Source organism: Nyctibius grandis, chromosome 28 (genome assembly GCF_013368605.1).
Source record: "Nyctibius grandis isolate bNycGra1 chromosome 28, bNycGra1.pri, whole genome shotgun sequence".
Classification (NCBI taxonomy): domain Eukaryota; kingdom Metazoa; phylum Chordata; class Aves; order Nyctibiiformes; family Nyctibiidae; genus Nyctibius; species Nyctibius grandis.
The window spans coordinates 6,227,793-6,251,469 of NC_090685.1; the positions used below are offsets into that span (position 1 = coordinate 6,227,793).

The 23,677-nt window shown below is 53.4% G+C and overlaps 1 protein-coding gene across 4 annotated transcripts in view; it reads left to right on the top strand.

Annotated features, from left to right (window-relative positions):
* The first annotated feature begins 8,140 nt into the window (after positions 1 to 8,140).
* ADA (adenosine deaminase) overlaps positions 8,141 to 23,677 on the top strand; it is a 31,179-nt gene continuing 15,642 nt past the window's right edge. For 2 of the 4 annotated variants that reach the window (XM_068419745.1, XM_068419748.1), the window contains exons 1-6: positions 8,141 to 8,217; positions 15,663 to 15,724; positions 18,820 to 18,942; positions 19,092 to 19,235; positions 20,081 to 20,196; positions 22,495 to 22,619. In XM_068419745.1, coding sequence (XP_068275846.1) covers positions 8,182 to 8,217; positions 15,663 to 15,724; positions 18,820 to 18,942; positions 19,092 to 19,235; positions 20,081 to 20,196; positions 22,495 to 22,619 — 606 coding nt within the window. In that variant the 5' untranslated portion in view covers positions 8,141 to 8,181. Of the gene's footprint in view, positions 8,218 to 8,272; positions 8,345 to 15,662; positions 15,725 to 17,440; positions 17,621 to 18,819; positions 18,943 to 19,091; positions 19,236 to 20,080; positions 20,197 to 22,494; positions 22,620 to 23,677 lie in introns of those variants that run through there. The other 2 variants (XM_068419747.1, XM_068419746.1) reach the window with 2 other exon arrangements.

Here is a 23,677-nt window from a genome sequence, read left to right on the forward strand (position 1 = left end):
TGCTGGAGGAGTGCTGGGCTCTAGCTCAGCCACATCAGTGCCTGGCTATGGGGCCCTTGGTCCTGACCTCAACCTGCCGACTGTCTTCCTGGCTTGGTATCAGCCCTGCCCCATCACTATGGACCTGCCTGGTGCTCCTGGACCTGCTCCTGGCCATGATGGGTAGACTGACTTCCTGGCTTGACCTGGGACCTGCCTCATCACTGTGATATTGCCTTATGATCTGTGCTCTTGGTTGGACCTGGCTGCCACCTCTGGGTCTGTGCTGCTCCCCTTGATGGCCCAACACCTGGATTTGGGCACAGATCCAACATCTGGCCTGGACTGGGATGGAGATGCAGGTATGGGACAACAATGGACTCCTTAGCCCTGGCCCATAGGTGCTGCTGAGAAGACCAGGGACCCCCCCTGGTCTGGCACTGCTGTGCTGCAGCCTGAGCAGGTTGGCTTGGTCAGAGCTTGTACTAGTGGAATAACCCAGCGTTAGATCTCGTGGAGGGCATGCCCTCTTCCCACTGGTGCTGAGGGGCCCCACAGGCAGCATCTCACCATGTGTGACCCGTCCCATGCAGCAGCTCCTGCACTGCTACAGCAGCTGACCAGCCCCGCTCCCATCTGTCTTCCCCCCAGTCCCACCCCAAATGACTGTGCAGTGAAGGGCTGAGAGCTTGGTTAAAACCCCTGAAGAAGAACAAAGCTGACCCTGTGGATCACTGGGGACAAAAAAACCCCATCAGGCTCCAGAATGTTGTACCCTGCAGAGAGGTGAGATGTGGCATGGGGCTCAGCAGGAGCTGGGAGCTCCCAAATCCCCTTGGGCCCTGGGCAGGGGAGCTGGGCTGGGGAGATGGGGGTTCTGCTGTGACAGCATCCTGCTGGGGAGCTGACACTGTGATGTTGGAGAGAGTCTGAGGGGGGCAATGTTATGCTGCTGGTTGCTGCTCGCTCCCAACCAAAGTATCTCTAAGAAGGTCGGGTTTGGGGAAAGTGCTCTCCCTTTCCTCTCTTTCTTTGCCCTTGCAGTGAGGATGGGGGCCCGTGGTGCTGACCTGTGGCATCACAGCCCTTCCGAGGAACGCTGTCCTCAGCTCCCCTCTGTCCCTTGGTGGCCCCGGTGGCAGCATTTGGCCCAGACCTTGTAATCTAATTACCTGGCTTACGCTGGGGGCTGGAGGGCAGCTCAGCCCCCCCAGTGCAACACGTGCAGCTAAACCCCAAGCACGCAGAGTCTCCCCTGGGGCTGGAGAAGCTTGGTCCTGCTGCTCACAGCTGCCAGGAGGGTGGACACCGCCCTGACCGGGCGCTTCCTTTAGGATCCTTGTTACCCTGCCCCGACACAGTGACTCTGCAACTTTGAGACAGTACTTGGCCATGGGACAGGGTGTGAAACATGACCGAGCTCCTTCACAGCTGGATGGAAATCTGCTCCCAACACAGCCCTGGCTAACGGGGGGAAGAGCTGGGGAAGCACCCGTGGGTTTGGGGCTGCAGAGCTTTGCATACGTGTAAAACTGCACAAGCCTTGGCTCCCTGGGCCCTGCCTGGCAGAGATAAAATCAGAGGTGTCAGCCCGTGTGTCTCCTGGTCTTCGTTCAAGAAGTGGATTTGAATAGAGTTGTGTGTCAGCTGGCCACAGCTGGGCTTACGCTTAGCCTCGGGAGCTGTATCTGCATCACGCTGCTCGGTGACCCCTCGCTAGGGCAGGGCAGCCTGCTCTGCGTGGAATTTCCTCCAGAGAAGTGCTGCAGGAAGAGGTCCGTGGGGGAGTCGTTCCCAATGGGGCTTGGCACGCTTTCCTCCTCTCCTCCCCAGCAGGTCCCAGCGCGACAGGCTGCTCCGCCGGCTCAGGATGCTCTGCAGGAGAGGTCAGGGGGGTCTGAGTGGGACATTGGGATCATGTTTCAGCTTCAGCCTGGCCACCATGCTGCTGCTCCTGCAGAGGTTTGGATCTGCAGGTGAGCTGTGCCTTTTGAGATGGTGTTAAAAACCTTCAGGAGAAGCGCATTGGGCCAGGCTGGGCTGAGTCAGGGTGCAGATCTTGGTCTCCGCTGGTGCATGGTGCCCACAAGGAGGGCAGCGACCTCAGCAGAGTGAGGAGGGCCTGATCTTCTCCATCCTCACAGGGTGGTTCCTCCTCCTGCAAAATGGTGAGAGCGGCTCTGCCCTGCCTCACCCCTTGGCTCCTCTGAGCGCTCCTGAAAGGCTTTGCTCAGGGCCGCAGAGCTGCGGTGCTGAGTCCCAGCTCTGTTACACCCAGCCCTTGAATAAAGGATGTGTTTATTTAAGGAGCAACCTAACAGAGGAATGTGCCCTGGAAATGAACCCACCTCCTTGTTGATGAGAATTGGACCGAGCTGCACTGGGACCTGTCCCGGCATGGTGTGGGGACCCACCAGGACCTGCTGGAGCATGCCTGGCTCCCCTCCTGCTCTTGTCTCTGTGTTTCCCTTTGTGAAAATCAGGGCCAGGGCAGATAGACTGGTGTGTGTCTGGGCTGGGCTCCCCTGGGGCGTGGGCACCAGGAGGGTCTCCTGTCCCACATGGTGGAGGTCTCTGAGCACTGACCCAGGCGGGAGAGGGGACCTCTCATCATCCCACCCAGCTACCGGTGGGAAGGTGGCTCCGGTCCTGCAAGTAGCATCAGGTTCAGTAATTCCCTGGCAGCAAAGCCTTAACCTGAGGAGAGGTCACATCTCGGTGAGGTTCCTGTCTTAGCTGCTGCGGCTGGTTCAGACTTTTCTCAGCTCCTTCTCTTGACAGAGCTGGCCCAAGAGGGGTGGGGCCACATCTTTGCACAGGCTGGAGTCGGCTCCTTCTCTTTACCCACATAGCAAAGGGCAGCCAGAGCCCAAGGGCCCAGGAGGAGATGAGCTGTCTGCACCTTGCCTCCGTGGCATGGCAAGGTGAGCCCTGCTGCTATTTGTGGTGTTACTACCCTTGGTCTTGAACTTACGTACTTGATTTTAATAATGTGAAACAGGCTGACAAAGCAGGTAGGGCAGAGGGCAGGGTGGTGCTCCTGCCAAGGCAAAGGTGTCCCACGCTGCGGGGACCGTGTGCTCCTCTCGCCTGCAGGCACCAGGTCCATCTGCACCCTGTGACCTGAAGAGCTGGGTGAGAGCAGGGCTGCCTTTATCCTTGGACAACTCACGGTTTCCAGGGTGGGCCTTGGAGGCATTTCCAGGTCTGAAATGCTGCTGGATCCAGACCACTGCTCTTTTTTCCAACCCAAAGGCATGGCACTGTGTTTCCCTGCCTCTTCTCCGCTGTATTGCCTTCAAAGCTGTGCCATGGCTGTGTCCTGTGGGCCCTGGAGCAGCTCGATTTCCCCATAGCTCAGTTTAGACATCCCCTCTGGTCCAGGAGATGTTCAGAACAGGTTGAAAAACATTAGCATGGCCTGATGCTCGGTGTGAATTGGCCCTGCGTGTTACGGTCTTAATCTGGTTAGGGGATCAGTGTGGCTGGTTTGCAGTGACCCACGTGGCTCTGCCAGCGGCTGCATCCCGGGATGTGCCTGTGTGCCTGGGCACCCGTGCTGGGCATGTTGCCATCAGCCAGGCGTGCATGTCTGTGCTGCTCAGAAATGCCCTGAAATGGGAAAACGCAACCTGTTTACAGCATAGCTCATCTCTACCCTAGGGTACATCTCGGGGCGGGGAGGGGGTTCCACTGTGGAGGTTAGTGGGGCTTTCTCTTTTCAGGCTAGCATTGCATTTAGTGGTGCGAGGGTTGTGGTTTCCTTGGGAGCAGCGCCAGGCAGGAATCCCCAGCGAGGTGTGTCCCGTGGCAGCTCTCAAGTGTACCCAGGTAGCCATCAGTCCCCCAGGAGCTGCTCAGTGGCACCCTGTGGTTGCCCTAATGCTCTTGGGGCTGCAGCTACATGAATACCCTTAGGAAAAGCCCGTCACCCACTCCACGTGGCAGAGAGCTGGGGCAAAGTCTGCCTGGGACCACGGTGCGATGCAGGATCTACTTCTGCTTTCGGAGGCCAGTGTTGGGTCTGCTTCCAGCTCCTGTGAGAGCAGAGGGGAAATGAAGTCCCTTTGGGGAGGAGGGTGGGTTTCTGCCTTTCACATTGACTGCAGGGTCCCGTGATCCCCAGCAGGAACCAAGCGGGTCACAGCTGAGTTCCCACCAGTGACCCCATGCCGGCAATGGCTCACCCCGGGGCAGAGGTTTTCCCTGCCCTGCGGGGGAGCCACAGAAGTTAAATGGGAAATGCTGAGATAAGTTAGGGCTTTGTCTCAAAAACAAAAATTTTGCAGAAGCAATGGATGTTTGGGCTGAGAGCATCCACTCTTGCAAAAACCACCAGTATAGCAGTATGTTGTGGTTGTACAGGACATCAGCAGTTATAATCCCTTACTGGTGGAATTAATCTAAACACTTTTTCATCTCTTAGCCACTTACAATGAGCTGTAGTGTGATGCTCTTGGTATCTGGTAAAAAAAGAAAAAGAAAAAAAAAACAAAAAAAACCAAAAACCCCCCAAACAAACAAACAAAAAACCACCCCAAACCAAACAGAAGTGCTTTTTTCTTGGACACCTAAGCCCAGCGTAAGCACACTTTTTAGTATTTTGGGAAAGTTGTTTGTGGGTGTCAGCAACCCTGACACACAGCTGGTCTTAACCTGTGGAGGCAAGAGAAAAGGAGCAGGGTTTAATATAACCCCTGGGAAATCAGCATTGGAATATCTTCTAAGATCAGTTTTACCCCTACTTTGCTGCCTGGGATATTCCTAAAAATACAAAAGATAAACAATCAACAGCAGAGACTGGAGCCACGGGCAGGCTGTGCAGATGAGCAGTCACTTCCCCCGGGGATGACCCCAGAGCATCCTCACGTGGTGCCTTGCACTTGGCCAGACCACCCCAAGCATGAGAAGTGTCCCTGTCCCTCTTACTGTCCCTGTCCCTCTTACTGTCCCTGCCAGCCTGTGGTGGCTTCCACGCATGGTAGCGCAGCCTGGAGTGCCTCTTTTACCCCCCAGCTCTGTTAGTGTGTGTGCTGATCTCTCGCCCTCACTCCAGCAGCCCCAGAGAAGCAGCAGAGCTGGTGCTCCTGCAGCTGCCCAGATGTGCACCCTCCTGCCTGCATGCCTGGGACTGCCTCTCCTCCTGCTTGCAGGGCTCAGGAGAGGTTCCCAACGCAGGGTGATGATGTGAACTGAGTGAGCAAAATCATGCTGGGGTCCTTCGTAACTGGGTTTTCCCCCTGAGTTGTTGTTTGCTTCCTATTCCTAACAGCGAGGCTCTGGGGAGCATCTGTCATGCTGAAGGGACAGAGGGGTTTGGTCTCTTCTCCACTTCAAAAGCACCATTCCTTGAAGCTGAACCCAGCACAGGGCTGGGTGGTTCAAAGGTTTGACCAAAATGGAAGGGAAAGTAAATCAGGTCTGAAGTGTTGGGCTGTCACAAATATCCAAGCAAGGGTTTGGGTGGAACAGAGGTCCCAGGCAGGAAATCACGATCAGCCATTAAGTAACAGACTCCTGCTCTTCTTGAGCCTTCTGGCTGCAGGGAGATGTGGTGTTCTCCATGGGAAAACATTCATTTAATATCAACAGTACAGCAGTTGTCACAACCACCTGATTTAGCCAGTGGTAAAGATGGATAAAGTGGATCAGGGTCAGGTCAATTAACATCAGCCCAAGCCTTATTTCTAAGGCTCTGCAACACAGTCGAGTGTGATGAATATTCTATGTGGTCCTGGTGTTGACACTCCTGGAAAGAGCTGAGTCTGCAGCACACATGTATTTGCTAAGCAGAAAAAAAACATCAAAAAACCCTTAGTGCACCACTCCCAGTTGATGGGGCCAGTTCAGCTCCATTTGCCTCTTTCTGACCTTCGCTAACAACTCTTCTCCTGGCAGAAAATTACCCACATGCTATTTTTTACCTTGTGATTTCCTTTAATTTCCAATAAAGGCTCTAACTGACCTCTGTCCTCCCAGTGTAGATGACACATTGAGCAAGGCTGTGCCTACAAAAGCCCATTAGAAAGCACCACGTATTCACACTAGGACCATTTATGCTACAGATGCTTTGAACCAGAAGTCAGACCTCAAATATGTGATGCTGTGGGACATTCTCCAGGCAAAATAGGTGTTTTTCAAGTGGCTGCTAAAAAAGCCTGTGATATGGAGGTGAAATGGTCCACGTGAGCTCACCTTGCCCAGGGACAGTTTCACACCCAGTTGCTACTTTGCACACTCAAGCATTTTATTTCTGCCCAGACTCTCTGTGCACACCCAGGGGAGTTTTACCCAAATTCAGCGCTTCCAAAGCTTTTGAAGCCTGGAAAAACTCCCTGTTTGGTGGCTCCAGAAATCACAAATTTTAGTGCATAAAATACCTGCTGCTTATTCCCACTGGTTTCCCATGAGCCTGGTTTAGCGCTGCTCCATCCTGCAGGCTCCTGAAAGCCCTGAGCGGTGCCAGCCCTGCGCTTGGCAGCTAACGGTTACTTTCCCCTGCCAGTCACTACTGTGTAAAGAATATCTTTGCCAGTTGACTGTGGCTAATGTGCTTTCATCCCTACAGTGTGGGTGCAGTCAGGGCATCTCTGAAAGGTGGTACTTAATAAAAGAGAACATGTTGATGAACTTTCCTCCCTAGCCAAGCCCTGTGCTTTTCCCACGGGCTCCGCTGCAGCGCACATACCCAAATGACCTTGGGATTCGAGCTGAAAAACTGCTGTTTTCTCAGTGCCCGCTTGGCTTTGGGGCAGAAATTCCATCGCTGCTCTCATGGCAAAGCTGGGGAGGAGTGACAAGGGACGCCAATGACATTTCCCTGTGGAGCAATGAGACTGTAGCACATCCTGCATTCACTAAGCAGTGCCTGGCACCGGTTTAGAGCCCCCACCTTCAGAGCTGCTCGCTCCCCTGGGCTGTTACATGTCCCCTTGCCGGGGCGGCAGCGTGGCTGTGACAGCACAGGGCTGGAGGAGTGCCCAGCCCTCCCCATCCCCGCGGGCAGGGCTCCGGTGTAGCTAATCCCCTGCTGCCAGCTTCCACAAACAGTGTCCCGCTGGTGTAAACACAGCTGGGGAAGGAGAAGAGGAAACCTTATTTTCCAACCATTTGTGGTAGCGTTCACGCCTACAGCCCCAAGTGCTTTCTTCGCTTACACGCCAGCGCAAGTGATAACAGTATTTTACATGGACATAGTGATTTTCACCTCCAAGGCTTCCCGCAGACCGGGCCTGTGATCTGGGGATGGCCTCACCTGAGCAGTTGAAGTCCAGTCATGCAGAACAAAACCACGATCCCAGTCTCCGTAGAAATTTTGCAAACATCACCTGCCTGCTTAGGGCCCTCCAAGCAACTCGGATCGCGACTCACCCCGGGGCTGTGCCAGGACCCAAGGGATGTTCCTCAAAGCTCGCTCTGAGGAGTGAACAGATCTGCCTTTAGCTAAACGGGTGTGACTTTGTGGGTGCTCCAAGACCGGAGTGGCTGAAAGCTCTGCGTTCTCCAGTACCAGAGAAGCCACGCTCGTGGGGAGGAGCAGGACTTTCTGCCCCACTGTCCCTCAACGATGCGGGCTGCCATGTGCATTGCCTATGGGAGAGGAAGGGAGGAGGCAGAGGAGCAGCGTAAAACGTGGCCAGGTCCTAAAAATAAGACATGAAACGCTGAGCATGAGTTTGCAGGAGCTGCAAGCAGGTGCGTGATGGACCGAACAAGTCCGAAAAGCCATCGGACAAAACAAGTGAGTCACCGAGCAGCAGCTTTGCAAGCAGCAAAGGGGGCGAGGGCCGATCGCTCCTAAGCTGAACACTTAAGTCCTTTTTAGGTTAAAAAAAATATTGTTGCATTGGCTGAAGGCTGCAAATCAAAGCCGAGATCGCATTCCAGTGCCGCGAGCGGAGCTGTTCGCTCATCGGGTTTTATTTCCCGTCGATGCTATCGGAGGAGGAGGGACCGCGCCCGGGCCGCGGCTCCCGAGGGGAACGCGAGCGGGGGGGGCACCACCGGGCGGGATCTCGGGGGCTCGGGGCGGCAGGACCCAGCCCTGCCCGCCGGGATGCGCCGCGCTCGGCGCTGCACAGGGCGCGGGGCGGGGCGGGGCCGGCAGGGGGCGGGCGAGCGCGGCCGGCGGAGCGCGCGGGGCGGGGCGGGGCGGGGCGGGGCGGGGCGGCGGGCGCGGAGCGGAGCGGCGGCGGCGGCAGCATGGAGCGGGGGCTGCGCGTCTTCGGGGACCCCAAGGTGAGGCGGCAGCGCTGCCGCAGGCACCGGGATGGGAGAGGGACGTGCGCCGGGACTGGGAGCGGGGAGTGCACCGGGGTGAGGTGCTGTGCACCGAGGCTGGGAACGGGGCATGCACCGGGGCGAGGTACTGTGCGCCGGGGATGAGAACCGGGACGTGCATCGGGGGTGGGAGCCGGGGCATGCACCGGGGTTGAGGCGCTGCGCACCGGGTCGTGCCGCGGAGCGGAGCCGCCGCACACGCCGCCGGGCTGGGGCCGGGGCGTGCCCCGGTGCTGCGGCGGGGCAGCGGGGGCGTGCCCCGGGGTGTGCCGGGAGGGTGTGCCCTGGGGTCCCACCCGGCGCTCCCGTCTGGGGTCGGCGCTGCCCCGGCCCGCTGCTCCCTGCAGGGACGCGCAGGAGCTGCCCCGGGCATCCCGCCCACCCCGGCATCCCGCCGCGGGGCCGTGCCAGCGCCCGGCCGGGCCCCTCGGGCGGGAGGTGTGCTGGGGCACGGCTGGGGCGGAGGCAAGCCCTGCAGGCTCCAGCGCTCCAGCCATTGCCTTGCGCTACTAAACCAAACGTTTTCTCTTGTTTTTTTTTGTTTGGTTGGTTGGTTTGGGGTTTGGTTTTGTTGGGTTTTGGGTGGGTTTTTTTTGGTTTTGTTTTTTTTTTTGTTTGGTTTTTGTTTGTTTGTTTTCCTCTTAAACATTTAGTTCAGTTATTCCTCAGATACCTGAGATACTGTCTCGGTGACTGCTGTCAGAGGGTGCTCCGGTCCTTCCCTCTCACCAGGTGCTGTTTAAGTACATCTCAAGTAGAATCATACAGTAAGATTTTTATTAATCAGATTATAAAAAATGTTGAGAAGGAAGATGATGAAACAGATGTGGTGAGCGATAACCATGTATCTGATGGTTATCAGGATGCTGCAGGACAGCTCAGCTCTTGGGCTGTGGTCTGGGTAAGCTGGTGTACAGGGAGCAGGTTTTCTCTTCCTGGCTGCTTTGGGGCTCTGGTGCTGACTGCTGGGCAGGATTGGGCTCTTCGTGGGCAGCGAAGGAGCAGAGGAGAACAAGAAAAATGATGTGAGGGTCATGGTGGTCCTGCTGTGGGAGAACCTGAGTGGTGGCAACTGCACACGGCTTGCCTGGGGAAGAGGATTGCCTCCAAAAACCCAAAAGGGTTTTGTTTTTTTTTTTTGCATCCCGTACCACTCCCAAACCATTTATCTCTCAGTCTGAGCTCACACCAGGGAAGTCTAGCGTACTTGGAAAAGCCTGTGTGCACGGGTCTGATTCATGTTGCCTTCCATCACTATGGGAGGTTTCCTGCTCGGGGAAGGTGACCCGTGCAGTAGCAGGCAAACCTTGATACCAAAATCCGTGGAGCGTTGACATCTGCTGATGATTAAAGCCTTTTTAAGGCTACTTCAGTTTTGGGAGATGTTGGTGTTTCCTCTGCTCCACTAAGAGCAAAAGCTGTTGGTTCACCCCAGTGATTTTAAACTTTTGACTGAGAGAAGCATGTTCAGTTCTTCTTTTATTTGTGCTTCTTCCTACTTACGCAGCGCGTGGGAGAGTGGGATGCCAAAGAGAGAGACCTAGGAAAAACCGTGCAGTGTTTGACCGCTAAGATCAGGCTTCTGTTGTCTGGTTGCCGGCAATTATGAGAGTGGTTTTCCTGAGTCAGGCAGTCCCTTTCAGTCCTGTGAACCTGCTAAGTCAGGCCTGGGGTAAAAAAAAATGGGTCTGAAGTCAGTTAATGAGCCCTATTCATTCCCCTGGACCCTCTGCCATTGGGAATGATCAGTTTTGTGTTTTAGGGATGTTTCTGGTAACTGGAGCAGCTTTGAGCCCCGGCCGAACGCGAGGCTGGGGCTGCCTTCGTGTTTTTCGGGAACTCGCTGACTCCCAGCGACTGCAGCGATGAGCAGGGAGCTGCCGGGGCTGCCGGAGGGCACTTTGAACCCTGCTTGTCGTAGGCCATAAGGGAGCAGAAAAGACTGCTGTTCCTTGGATGCCGACCATCAGCCCCTTCCCTCTCTGCTCCACAACCAGAGCAGAGACCGTGTCCTCACTCGCTGCTGGCTCCTCTCCCCCCAGGCCAGCCCCAGCTCGGGGGCTCTGGGACACGTGGCTCCCTTCCCCTGCAGCTCCTGTGTGCCTTGAGCCACGTTGTGGGGAGCAGGATGGGAGCAGGGGCTGCTGGGGTCCGGCCCGCACCCTCCCAGCAGCTGGTGCAGCTCTGCCGCTTGTTTCCAACACGAGCTCGGGTCGGGCGGGTGTTCCCGCAAGCCCTGCCAGGGCACACCGTGTTGTCGTGGTGTTCAGAGCCTGTCCCTGTCCAAAGGGAAGCAGTTGTCTCCGACATGTCCTTCACACCTGGGAGAGGTGGCCAGACCTGGCTGTAGCTGCGTGTGTCCCCGTCAGCGGTTAGGAGGGCACCTGGTGACCGAACCCAGATGGCAGCGAAGGTGCAGAGCGCTGGCTGTACCCAGGGGGGTTTGGGTGGGCGTCCTGCCCTGCTCCCCGTAACACAGCAGCCTACCCCTGCTCGAGGCAGACCTGCCCTTCGGTGCTGAGCTGGTATTTGCCTTAAGCGCAAAACTTAAAAAATAAGAATAATAATAATAAAAAAAAAAATTAAAAAGGTGATCCTTATTGCGGGGAGTGCAAGTGCGCGAGGGTGTGCCACCATGACGTTTTCTTTGGTTTATCTACTTCTCATGCGCAACCTGACCGGCTTGGCACAGGTCAAAGCCTGGTGCCGCCGAGGCTGCATCGAGCCCAGCCATACTTTATGCAGTGATGCGCATACTTGTACCTCCAGAGATGTGGTGCAGGCACACGCTCAGATAACCTTCCCGGCTTCAATCAAAAGTGATTGTGGTAAGAGGCTGTTTTGGTGCTGCTCGAAGTTCAAGGAGGCTGTTTATTGCTCCGAAGCGTTGCCTCGTTCCAGCCACGTGCGGGTGCGAGGTCTGTGATGGCTCAGGAGGGACGTGGCCGTGCCGCCCCATGGGAGCCATCCCTGCAGGAGGGTGACGCAGAGCCACCATCCCCTATTAACAGCACCAGGAGCTTTGTACCAAGGTCAGTGCAGGCTGAGTGGTTGGTGCCAGGAGGAATGGTACTAAAGGCTGCTTTACATGGGAGCATCCTCCTCCCCAGTCACCAAAGCCGCGTATCACAGGAATGCTTCTCTAGAAAGCACAAGCATTTCTTGCAGTGGAGCAGTGGGTGGCTCTTGTAGTCTCCCACATTTCTCTTTTAAAGGCTCAAACCTTGAAGTGTGTGGCAGATGCATCTCCAAAACGCATTTATGAGTGTCGTCAGGTTTGAGGATAATACTGTGCCTCTTCTACTTCGCATCCCTCTTGATCCAGTCTTACCTGGTGCTTCTAAATAGTGTTTGTGGTGAGTTTATGATGAGGAGAACTTGGCTCCTGACAGCCAAGTTATGAAAGCTCGCTTCCGTAAAACCAGTATTTGGGGAGCACAGTTCATGCTTTTTGCAGTGGTTGGCATTCGTCTTATCTCTTGTTGAATTTTGATCTCTGTTAACATTTTCCTGCCACATATATCTAACAACTGACAAATGGCAGCTGTAATTACTTTCTTTTTCAGTTATTGAGATCAATAGTGTGAACTTTAAATTATCCCCTTTTAATGTGCTAATAATAATCCTGGGCAAAGTCACTGCTAAGGGTTTTAAAATGATGCGACTTTAGCGGCTACCTGGATTATCTATTAACATCTGCTGGAAACCATCAAAATAAACGGTGAGGTTGGTGTTACTCTTGCCATGGTGTTAGGACTGACTTTGTTCATTGTATACATTAAAAAAAAAAGACCCTAAAACCACCTAATATGGAAATTCCCTCAAGTGCCTTAGCTTGGATGGTACTTTTTATGCCATATAATAGGCGAACTGAGCACTTAACTGCTCTGCCATGGTCCGCTGAGCAAACCGTAGAGTAACAGACAAATTCTGTTGGGGTGACTGTAGCTGAAAATACTCTGAATGTTTGGTTAACTTTTTCCTCTTAATTTTGCTAAATTGAAAATAATCAGACTTGATCTTTGAACAGAACATACTTGTTTGAAGTACCTCATTTTGTGTTTGAATTTATTTTTGAAGCTTATTAAGTTTCAAAGAAAACATTGCAATATTTTCAGAAGAGAAAAGTCAAGCCAGAGCCCTTAAAACTTCTCCTTTTTTTAAAAATCAACTTGCTGATCTCTGCACTAACGAGTCACGTGCTGTGGTTGAGCTAAAACTTTTTTTGCATAAAAATGGAAAGCGCTCGGTCTGCTCTGAGAGCCTTGTCTGTGCTGAGGACACACAGTTTATGGCCAGGTATGTCTTTTGAACTCATCCCTCTGGCTTTTGACAACTCTTTAGTGAAACTCGGTGATTTTATTGAATTGCACTATGTTTTTTTGATGCGCTGGCTGGCGATCAGTGAACTCACTCTCAGCTGCAGTGCTGTGGAGGTGCAGGAGAAGGGCTGAAGGGTGGCTTCACAAAGGTGGTCCTGAGGGTCCTTGCTGGAGCTGGGGGAAGAGCAGTGCTCCTGCCCCAGGGAAGTCTTTGAGAGCTCTGCTGCTTTCTTGTTCTTCATCAGAACAAACGTTACCACATCCAGGTTTGCTGTGAGAAAGGAAGGCATCGCTGGTCCTGGCATGGCTGAAGGTGCTGGTGCAGCCCGTAGTGCCAATGGGTTCTGGACCAAGTGTCGGGATCCCTATTTAATTTGTGTGCACAGGCTCCCTCTCCAAATAAACCGGAGGGCTTGGAGTGGGAGACCACGTGTATTTGGACCCCTGTGTGCTGGGGAGCCCAGCCCTCGAAGAGGCACTGGGCTCCTGCACTCACCTTATTTCTGCTTGCTCAGGCATCATCTCCTGGAGCCACAGTTCAGAGGAAACTTTAATCTTTATCTGGGTACTTTCCTTGACTTAAAGCAAGGTCACGTCACCCGCTTGTATCGGGAAAAGTCTTGTGCTTTGTTTGCCCAAAACAAACACGCAGGAGGAGAGCTGAAGTGTAATCTGCAGCGAGCAGCCTCCCACGGGCCTGGAAACGTGTGGGGTTTGCGAGCTGAGCTGCTCGGTTGTGCCTCTGCTGATTGCAGTCTTACCTGGGGCCAGCTCTCAGTGGAGACCCTTGTAGGCACACCTTTGCTTCTTCACTTGAATGTCCCTTGGTAATTTAAATAGCCTATGTTAGTTCCCAGATGCAGAAAACAACTCCCCCAAGCACTGGTCTTGAGGAACCCCACAAAGTTTTGAGTTGAGTAGCGTTGCACAAGAGTTTCTTAGCACTTAGTTTAGGTCCCTCCAGGTCCAAAGAAATGCATGGCAGTGGAGGACAAGTCTGTTGCTGGTGTTGGAGAGGAACCTTGCTGCTTTACAAGCATCTTGCCTGCAGCAGCGGCAGAAGGAGGTGGCTTGCATGGGTGAAGGACACTGCTGAATTTGCTTTCACATTGATGGAAGTGTCACGTTGGGATGTTCTTGCAGGAAATGCTTGAGAAATGTTTGGAGTGAGAAGACCCCAGTAGGTTTGAGTTGCTTGGTTTTTATATCCAGCATGAGCAAGTTTCAAGCCTGTAACTCCATCAGAAGGTCACAAGGGCTGTTGAAAACCTCAAGGAGTGGAGCTTGCATGGCTTTGAAATAGGAATTGGAGCTCAAGAGTGGAAAACGTGCCAGGCGTCCACATCTGGCAATGCAGATCATGTCCGTAGTCTGTTATTTTATCTGCTGCTTCTCAGGACATTTAGTCCTCATAAGCAGGATTGCGTAACTCGAGGTGGGGGGAAAGATCAGGTTTTGCCCTTTCAAAATCTTCATCCCTGTAGATTCAGATCGTGTCTTAAGGGTAGGAGAAGCGACAGGGATATCTTTTTACAACCTGCTAGCAGGGATGTCAGTGGGGATATTCATGACCCCTGGGCCAGCTGATTGCAATGGTGCAGGATCAGTAGCTCGAGCTGCCCTGAGCCCGGCACCTGCGTTTTGCATCCCACCGGTGCACATTTCAGTGGTAGCTTCATGGCCATCCTATGGAGGTGGCCTGAACCCGAGCACTGTCCCACCCCACCAGTGGTGGCCTTTTGCAGCAGAAGTGGTCAGTGAAAACCCCGGCCATGAGGCAGAAGATGGGTGTCCATGCCTGCTCATCCTAGAGGTGGGCATTGCCAGCTCCGCGCTGGGAGCCGGGCCAGCGGTGCTGAGCTCACATCAGCTGCTCATGGATGCTTCAGAGGAGAGCAGAAGGATCTTGAGGTGGACAATAACAAACTGCCCTGCTTGTAGGGACTGCTTACTCATTTTTCTTCCAGCTCCTCATAATTGTTGTTTGACACATACCCTGACGCCAGAGGGTTTGTTGGTTTTAATTAGTAATCTGGGCGGTTTAGTTATCCGTGCAAATATCCAGACCTCTTCTGACTCCTACTCAATTCTTACCCTCAGCATCCCGCAGCAATCATCTACACAGGAAAATTTGCACAGTGTTATAACCAACAAAACTTTGTGTATTATGTTGCTGCTCTACAGTTTCATTAAAAAAATAAAATTAAATTAAATATGTATTTTGTAGGCTATTCCATTGCTTAAAAAAAAAAAGTTCTGGAAATACGCAGATCCAGACGAAACATTTTACAGCTAATATTTTCCTTCCCAATTCGACTTCCAAATTACATTTGTCATGTTCCTCCAAAAGCCCCAGCTGCCTGATGGAAAAAGCTTGCTTTTGCTTTTCTGGGGCTCTTTCTCTAAAATCCGTTGTTTCAGCAATAATTGGGAAACAGGGTTTCAGAGTGAAGACATCTAAGTTACTGTCCCATTTTTAATGAGTCAAAATTTAAGTGTTTTACTTTGAAACCAGCCTGTTAGCTCTGCGGGGCAACTCTTGTTCTTTTTGGTTTTCTACAGCACCTTGTACCATGGGACTGAGTCCACGTGTAGGATTAGAAAGCCTGTGTGCTCTGATTGATACCAAGTAATTAACAGTGTATCAGGAGCTACTTCTTGGAAGTGAAGTCAAAGTTTTTGTGTAATGACTCTTAGCAAATGAATTGATGCTTGGGCGTCTGTGAATTCAAGAAGGAGCAAGCTGGAAAGCGAAGGTGTTTGGGGTTTGTTTTTTTCACTCTTCCCAAACTCCAGACCATGCAAGCTAAATAAGGATAGGGCAGTTCCTGAAGGTTGCTGGAAACAGAATAAATTTCTAAAGATCCATTAAATGTGTGAGCTGCAGCAGCAATAAGAAAATACTTAGATGATACTTAGATATTGAAAAATAAACTTTATAATGATGGTGTTTTAAAAATGTTTTTGTGCTTTGTCCCTGTATTGGCTGCATTTGTACCTGTGTTAGCACCAGCTGCTTCTCTCTAAACTTTTGCTGGAGCCCCAAGAGTACCTCACCAATTTCTCTTTATCTTATTGCAGGTCGAACTTCACATCCACCTGGATGGAGCCATTAGACCAGAAACGATCTTGCACTTTGGCAGGTGAGTTGCAGGTGAAAGAAAGCTCTGGGAGCTGCAGTCCAAAAGCATCAGCCCCTACTCCCATGGCTGCACGGCGTGAGGATATTGAGCACATCACCAAGGGCGATGTTGCAGCGGGGCTGTGCTGGTAGCAGGATTGGGAGCGAGGTGGTCATCGGTCCCGCGAGCCGGGCAAGCTAAGAGGAGTACAGAAGCTGTCTCGTACACAGAGCTGTCTGCCTTTGAAGTGTACCTGGGAAACGGCAGAGTCAGTGTAGTCTTGGTTCTTTTTCCACGTCCCTAATTGGAAATGCAGGTGACATGAGAGCAGGCTGGGAGCGTCTTCTCAGTGGTGGTGCCGTACCACAGTCTTGGGAGGAAAAACCAGCTCGGGTGCTCCTCCCTGCCCTGCTCCTGTGTGCCTTTGAACCCCAGGCTGTCTGCCTGGCACTAGCAGTCAAGGAGTTGTGCTCGTGTGAGGGTGACCCGGGAAAACACTTGGCAGTGACTTAGAGAGGTTGTTCCCCTGACAGAGCCCACATGCATCTTCTTGCTTCAGTGTAGCTTGTGTGGGAAGCACCAGCATGAATGATTAACTGGTGAGGACCTGGCTCCATGGTTGTAAGCAAAGTAAATTTAAGACTTCTTCCAGCTGTCACTATTCAAAAAGCTAGTGGACACTAGCAGTTCCTCTCAGATCGAGAAAGTGGCAAGCTTAAAGGTTTTGGGAAACAGCTCTTAGGCACAACTGTGGTAGTTTGGGGAGGAAATCGGCTCTGAGGAGGATAGGAAGTGCTTCTGGCACCCTGTGAGCCCGGCAGGCTCCAAGGCAATGCGGTCCTAGGGGGAAATACTCTCTCTAAAGCATCTCTTTCTGTGGGGAGTGGCTGTTCGTTTTGCAGTGCAGAGCGAGGAAGGTGGATCAGAGACGTCCATCTCATTCCTTGCAGGACGTCCGTGCGGCAAACTGAGTCGGGATTCCCACGGGTGGGCTGCAGGGCTGGAGTACCAGTCCCGATGGACAGAAGGGTCAGTGCTGGGTCCCTGCTGCCAGCAAAGGACAAACACTGGCGTGGTCCCCAGGAGGGCTGTAGGAGCCCTGAAGCCCAGCAGACACCAGCCATCTGAGGATCCTGTGCCTCTCTTGCTTAGGACAGAAACCTTCGCTGCCCGAGTGCCGAGTTCCCTCTTATTTTTAAACATCCCTGGCATCCCCCGGGGCTGCCAGCCCTCGGGTGCCACGCTTGGCTGGGGTGGAGCAAGGCTGTGCTATTCACGGGCTCGAAAACTAGCGTGCACACAAGGGTAAAAGCAACAGGGCAGTGTAGGAGGCTGGGGGGGACTGCCTTAATAACCCCACGCTGGACACAGAAGGCTGCTTGTGGTCTATTTTTAAAGGTAAAGAGCTAGAAATAAATTCACCAGGTGGTGGCTGACCACGTACTAATAGCTCGAAGCTGCTGGGATGCCCAAGGCCCCTTGGACAGCGTCTGAACTCGGCTGTTTTTAGGAACTTTGGCTCCAGTTCTGTCAGGTCTGTGTCAGGCTTTGTGTCCCCCCTGCCCAGCCAAAGGGTTTGGAGCCATGGCAGACCCCTTGTGGGACTGGGTGTCCCCAGGAGAGGTGCCACCTCCATGGTGGGACGGTATGTGTGGTGCTGCCGTGGCTGTAGGTAGCTCTGGGCAGGACGCCGAGGTGCCAGTGGGCATGAGCACGTTCTCCTGGGGCAGCGTGGCTGCGGGAAGGCTCCCAGGTGGGTTGGATGGGGCAGCAGCAGCTCCCAAAGCCACGCCGGCAAGATCCAACAGATCCCTTCAGCCAGAGACCTGACTCCAGCGTCTCTGCGCTGCAGGTCACCCCAAAGCACCGGTGCTGCTGGCTGCGTGGAGGCAATCCTTCGGGAAGCACACGGAAGAGGTGAGGGAAATGGCTTTGCTGTAGGAGACTTTCCCTGGGCAGGGGGGGAAGATATTGGCCAGTTCCTGGAGCAGAGGCTGGGGTGTCAGTGCCATGGAAAGGGCAAGGCGGGGAGGAAAGCCGATGCCTTGGCAGTGATGAACGTCCCCTGCCGAGTGCCAGCAACTTAATCTGGCCAGATTGCCTGTGAAGGCCCGAGCGGGGAATGAGCAATGTCTTCTGGGCCCAGGAGCGGGGTTGTTTGGGCTGCTTCACTGCAGATTGCTCATCAGGACGGCTGCTGGCATCGGGGCGGTAGAGATGTCTTTGGTGTTTTGTCTCTATTAGCAGAGATCCATCAATGGGTTGTAATTCATTGTGGCAGGAAAGAGGATTAAAAACAAATATCTAGTTATTATTCCTAATTTAGGTTGGCATTCATGGGCAGAGTGACAGCCCGTGGGGTGGGGATGGCAAAGCCTGCCTGGGAAGCGTGCAGCATCCTCGTCTTGAAGCCCCCTCGAGCCGGGCTGTCACCCCATGGGGGACACCTCCACCAACCGGGACTCCAGGTGCTTCAGGGACAAACAGCCTCTTCCATCTTGGAAGAGTTTAGGTGGGCTTTACCATCTCCATCCCTTTGGTGAGGGCAGTTGTTAGGACTGCCATTTGCTCCTGCTTGGGTGATATCTCCATCAGAGAAGATGCCACCATGATGTTGGGCTTGGGAACCAGCTCGCTCACAGGAGCTGCTGGCATTAAACCCACGAGCCACAACGCTTCTGTGTGCGTGATCCTGGGCCTGGGAGTGTCTCCACGGTTTTTCAAGCCTTTGAGCCTGCGTAAGTGGAAATTAACTTTTCTAAAGAACTTTGGCAATTCTGCCGCTAGGACTAGGAGGTGCCAAGAAATAATCCAGAGCCCCTTTAGATGAACTCCTCCTTAAGCTTAAAATGTGCTCTGGCTCTGTTCCTGCTGGGTCAGTCTGGGCTTGTGTTTCGATTTGTTTGTGCTTTGCCTGTATTTTGGATTTCCTTCCTCCCCTCTGAGATTCAGAGCTGCATCTGCGAGGAGATTTTTGGAAGGACAACGTGTGCCATGTCTTTTCTGTGAGGAAATGGAGGTTAATGCTGCCAGCTGGGGAGGCGATTGCTGTATGGAATGGACTGATTAAAAATCTGATAGCCTTCCCCGTCAGTAACACATGGCTTCATTTTCAGGAAAAGAGGGGTTCCTCTCCCCGGGAGCACTGTTGATGACCTCCTGAAGCACGTCAGCTACAAAACACCCCTGACACTTAAGCAATTTCTAGAGAAGTTTAATCACTACATGCCTGCCATTGCGTAAGTACCCCACTTTTTGCTTCTTCCCCCTCGACCCTTGGCAGGACACCTTGGCTAACATTGCTAAGCCTTGGAAGTCACCTCGCCCGTCCCCAGTGTGCCCTGAGGGTGATGAATCCTGGTGACGGGTCCTGCTGCCATCCCTGCAGGGGTGACCGTGAGGCAGTGAGGAGGATTGCCTACGAGCTCGTGGAGACGAAAGCTAAAGAAGGCGTCATCTACGTGGAGGTCCGGTACAGCCCTCACCTCCTGGCCAACTGCCGCGTGGATCCCATCCCCTGGGGCCAGACCGAGTGAGTGAGCCCGCCGTGCTGGGCAGCCCGTGGGCGGCCGGTCGGGGGTGCAGGAGCCGGGTCCATCATCGGTCAGCCAGCGTGTGTTCCAAGTCTGGTGTAACCAAACCTCCTCTCTCCTCCAATGCAGCCAGCGCACGCACTCTTCTACCTCTCTTCCCCATCGATAGGATTTTTCCTCATATGAGATCTCTGCGTGCTGCTACGCTTTAACACCCCTTGCTCTGGGCACCTGATTCTGCATGTGCGGAGCAGCTGTGCTGGATCCAGTCTCTGTGCAAGGGAGAGCAGTGTTCAGATACGGATTGCCTGCCTGCCAAATGTGAATTTGAGCTGGCAGAGATGGTGGGTGATGTGGGAGAGGGCTGATGATCAGATCCCTTCTTTACCTGCCATCCCCGTTGTGATGTGTGCCTCTGACTAAATTGGTGCTGGGCTCTGTGGCTCCTTGCAAAATGGGCTGTGATGGGCATTGAGCCCTTGGGCTCGTCCCTGCCCGGCTGCAGGCAGTTGTGTGCCCTAATGAGATGCTCTGGCAAAGAGCAGGTTCCTCTGCTCAGGCAGGATTGGCGTTCAGTTCCCTGAGGCTTTTCTAAATCTTACTGTCATCTTTGCATGCTTTTGTGCCCGACATCTGGTAAATCTGGGCATGGTTTGGGTGTAAATTGTGCTCTTCGGCTCTGGGCGGTCTCATAGGGCTCCTCTGGATGTTGAGGCGCGTGGGACCCCAGGCAGCCTGGGTTTTGCGTGGGGTGTCCCATGGGGACGCTGGGCTGGACCTGTGGCTCCTGCCTGCCTCCCTGACGTGTGTCCGGCCTCTCGCTGACGGCTTTTCTTCCCTGCAGGGGAGACCTCACTCCAGATGAAGTCGTTAACCTCGTAAATCAGGGACTACAGGATGGAGAAAGGGATTTCCGCATCAAAGCCAGGTCTATTCTATGCTGCATGCGCCATATGCCAAGTAATGTATTGCAGCTGCCCTGCTGCTCTGCTCCCCTTCCCTGTCGCGTGGCGGGGGGTGACGTCCCCTGGGGTCAGGTCCCTGCAGAAATGCGGGGAAAGCCCTGGTCCCATGGCCCTGGGTCCGATGTGGCACCACAAAGCGCAGAGAAGGAGTAGTTTTTTCTTGGTGGGGGTCCTCTGCTCCCTTCACTGTGGGGAAAGGGTCTGCTGGATGCGAGAGTGGAGGTCTGTGGGTACAACCGGTATCTGAAAGGTCTTGCTAGAGAGACAAAACGGGCTCTTCTGTTCTTTCCTCAGCAAGGCGCGATTTCTGCTCATACCTCGCTCCATGCCCAAAGGCTGGAGCTCTCCTTGGGCCAGTTGAAGCCATTGCCACAGCGAGCAGTTGCATCTTCTGCGACCATCCTGTGGGTCCAAGGGTGAATGGTCACAGGAGGAGGACCAGGCGTGAGATTGCACCTTCCCCTGCTCACAGTCCTGCTGCTACAGCAGCACGCTCCTCTGTTAGCCTGGACCGTGGGTCAGCCGGAGAATCCGCTGGCTGCAGTCTCTGCTGGTTTAAGCTGAGAACACAAGTAAAATGTACTTAAGTCACATATATAAAATGGTTTTTATAAAATCAGCAGCTCTGAACTTCGTCGGTAACAGGTGCTGTGACCCAGAATAGGAAGAAAACCCAATTTCCAGTGTTTCATTGGACTGCTGCGTTCTGTGAGCATCTTCCCCTCGGGAAAGGTGCAGTCGGAGCGAGGCTGTATGACAGTAGCTGCTCTATGTGAAGACTTTGTTATGAATATCTTTGTGTCTCACAACAGTTTTATGTAGACTTGGTAGGGTAGATGGTGGAAAGATTTTTGCTAATGAGTACACGGTTAATTTGTGTCTGGAAATGTGAAAAATGATATTCTGGGAAACTGGGAGATTTGAGAGTGGGTTTTTTTCCTGCCTGCACAATCCACCCCAAACAATATTTTGAAAACTTGACCCTTAAATTTCTGGTTTCAAGGAAGAAAACTTTTTTCTTTGTAGAAACTGGAAAGCTGTAAGGCACTGTCACACTTGTCTGCAGTCACAGTCCCTGCCGACGCACAAGTGGTAAAGGCAGGAGGTGGCAGGAGCAGCCACGGGCACACGGATTGCTCCTGCATGCAGCTGAGCCTGTGTCCTGCCTGTGTCCCAGGGCACCGACCCAGAGCCAGTGATGCGCCCGATACAAGAGTGTCTATCGCTGCATTCGGGATGTGCTGGAGTGAGGAGCCACTCTGTCATTTATGAGCTGTTGAGAGAAAGGCAGAGGTGCCAGCCAGAACTGGCTCATCTTAAACTTGTTAACAAAATAATGGCTCTAACCCAGTGAGCTGGAAACTGCTGAAAAAAGAAAGTGAAATGGCACGTGTTTTCTTATGTGTTCAGATGATTTTGGGATTGTATGTACACAGCAGGTGCCTGTTAATAATTAACACTATCGTTTTTCTGTTTCTTGGCCTTTTTGCTAAGGGTAAGTGCTCTATGAGCTGGTAGAGGCGTGTCCTTTCTCAGAGGTTGTCCTCCGTCCTGGTCAGAGAGAGCTCTGAAGTAGCTGTTAGCCACTTGTTACTCTCTTCCTCACTGATGCCAAAAAGAGAAAACTTTGTACGTGTTAAAGGCCAGAGAGTTAAAGGCCAGCCAGGCAGGAGGCTGCCAGCTCCTTCCCCCCAGGAGTAGCATCCATCACTGTCTGGGGGAGTCAAGGATGCTCTGCCACAGGGCAGGGCTGCCTGCCGTACAGGGGCCCCCCGGAGATCCCGCCCTGCCCAAACTCCTCCGTGACACAACACGTCCGATGGGCCAGTTCTTCCCGTTCCCCCCTGGCCCAGCCTGGGACAGGTGAGAGCTCAGGAGCGAGATGAGGGGTTTCCCCCATGCACCATGTTACAGCACCGGGGCTGTGCAGCTCAGCGTCCCTTGGGCCAACTGCAGAGTCACCACCGTGTTTGGAGGTTTTTTTCTGTTTGCTTTTTTTCTCCCCTGCCGAAAATGAGCAGAAAAACATGACGAGAGCAGCTTTATAGCTGGTGAGTGCCTTTGATTTCCCTTTGTTTGATGATGGACTAATCAGCTGGCAGCTTTTATTTGCCTGAAGATGGCAGACCTTCCTAGGAGTTTGTTACCTTCCTTTTTGAGCGTCAGATTTTAGGAAAGACCAAAGAAAATAGCTATAGCCTTGTAGTTATATGACCAGGATTTGTTTAGAAAAATGCTGAAGGTGCGACCCTTCCCCTTGCTGTATCCTGAACCCTGGCGCTGTCTCTTCCAGGCTGGTCCCCGGAGGTGGTGGAGCTCTGCAAGAAGTATCGCAACAACTCTGTGGTGGCCATCGACCTGGCTGGCGACGAGTCTTTCAAGGTGGAGGATTCCTCTGAGCATAAAAAGGCTTATGAGGTTTGTTTAATCTTAAAAGAAACTATGAGCAAAGCATGTATTGAGGGGACGTGCGTGAGGGGACACGCAATATGTTATTCAGACTGCAAACGGCTGGGACAGCATAAAAATTTGTTGCAGCTATGAAAAACATTCTGTTAAACAGCAAAAGTATTTGTTTATATTTCCTAAATGATTAATGGCAAGCATCATCGCTTAAACACGGCCTTAGAGCTGGAGCTCGGCACGCTACCCCGTAGCACTGAGTGCAGCGCGAATGTCGTGGAGCCCGTGTCCCCCCGGCTGTGGGCTGGGGTCTGGGGCTCGGGGAGACCACGGCCGAGGGTGGAAGAGATGGGCCTTTCCAGTCTGGCAGAAATCACCTGAGGAGCAGCGAAGAAGCTGTGAAGAAGTGTTTTTATCTGATCACCTCAAAAGCAAACGCTGGAGTGGCTTCAGGAGCCTGGTCCCAGACTGTCACTAGAGCTCAGAGGCCAAAGGGAAAGCTTCGCTCCTCTTTGCTGGTGGGAGTTTGGGGTTGTCGGTCCCCTGCACCAGTGGGAGAGGAGGCTGTGCACCATCACTGCCAAAAAGTACGGTGGTTTGCAAGCAGCGCTCAGGTGCGAAATGACACGGGGCTTTCTCGGGGTCTTTGCCCCCGTCAGCGGGAGCCAATGCAAGGTCTGCCTGTGCTGGATGAACTGAGCGGTTACAAACCGAGACGTGGGCAGAGGGTTTTATTAACCGGCGGGCAGGCGTGTCGCATCGTGCCCCGGTGTGCTGGCAGTACCCAGGTGCAGACTGCCCCGTCTGAAGGACGGGCCTCGTCTCTGTGCCAGGGACTCGCCCAGGCTCTGAGATGCTGAAGCAAACCCTGCTCCCGACCATTGGCCCCTCTTGGCCTGCGTGGCAGGGAATTGCATCCCCATAAATGCTGCTGCTGTGCTCCATGGGGTACGTAATGCACCCAGGGAAATCAGAGAGACTTGTGGTGTCCCCCGAGCAGGCACGTCCTGCCTGGGAGCTCCTGGGGCTGCTGGAGGGGAAAGAGCAGATAACGGCGAAAGCTCGCCTGTGGC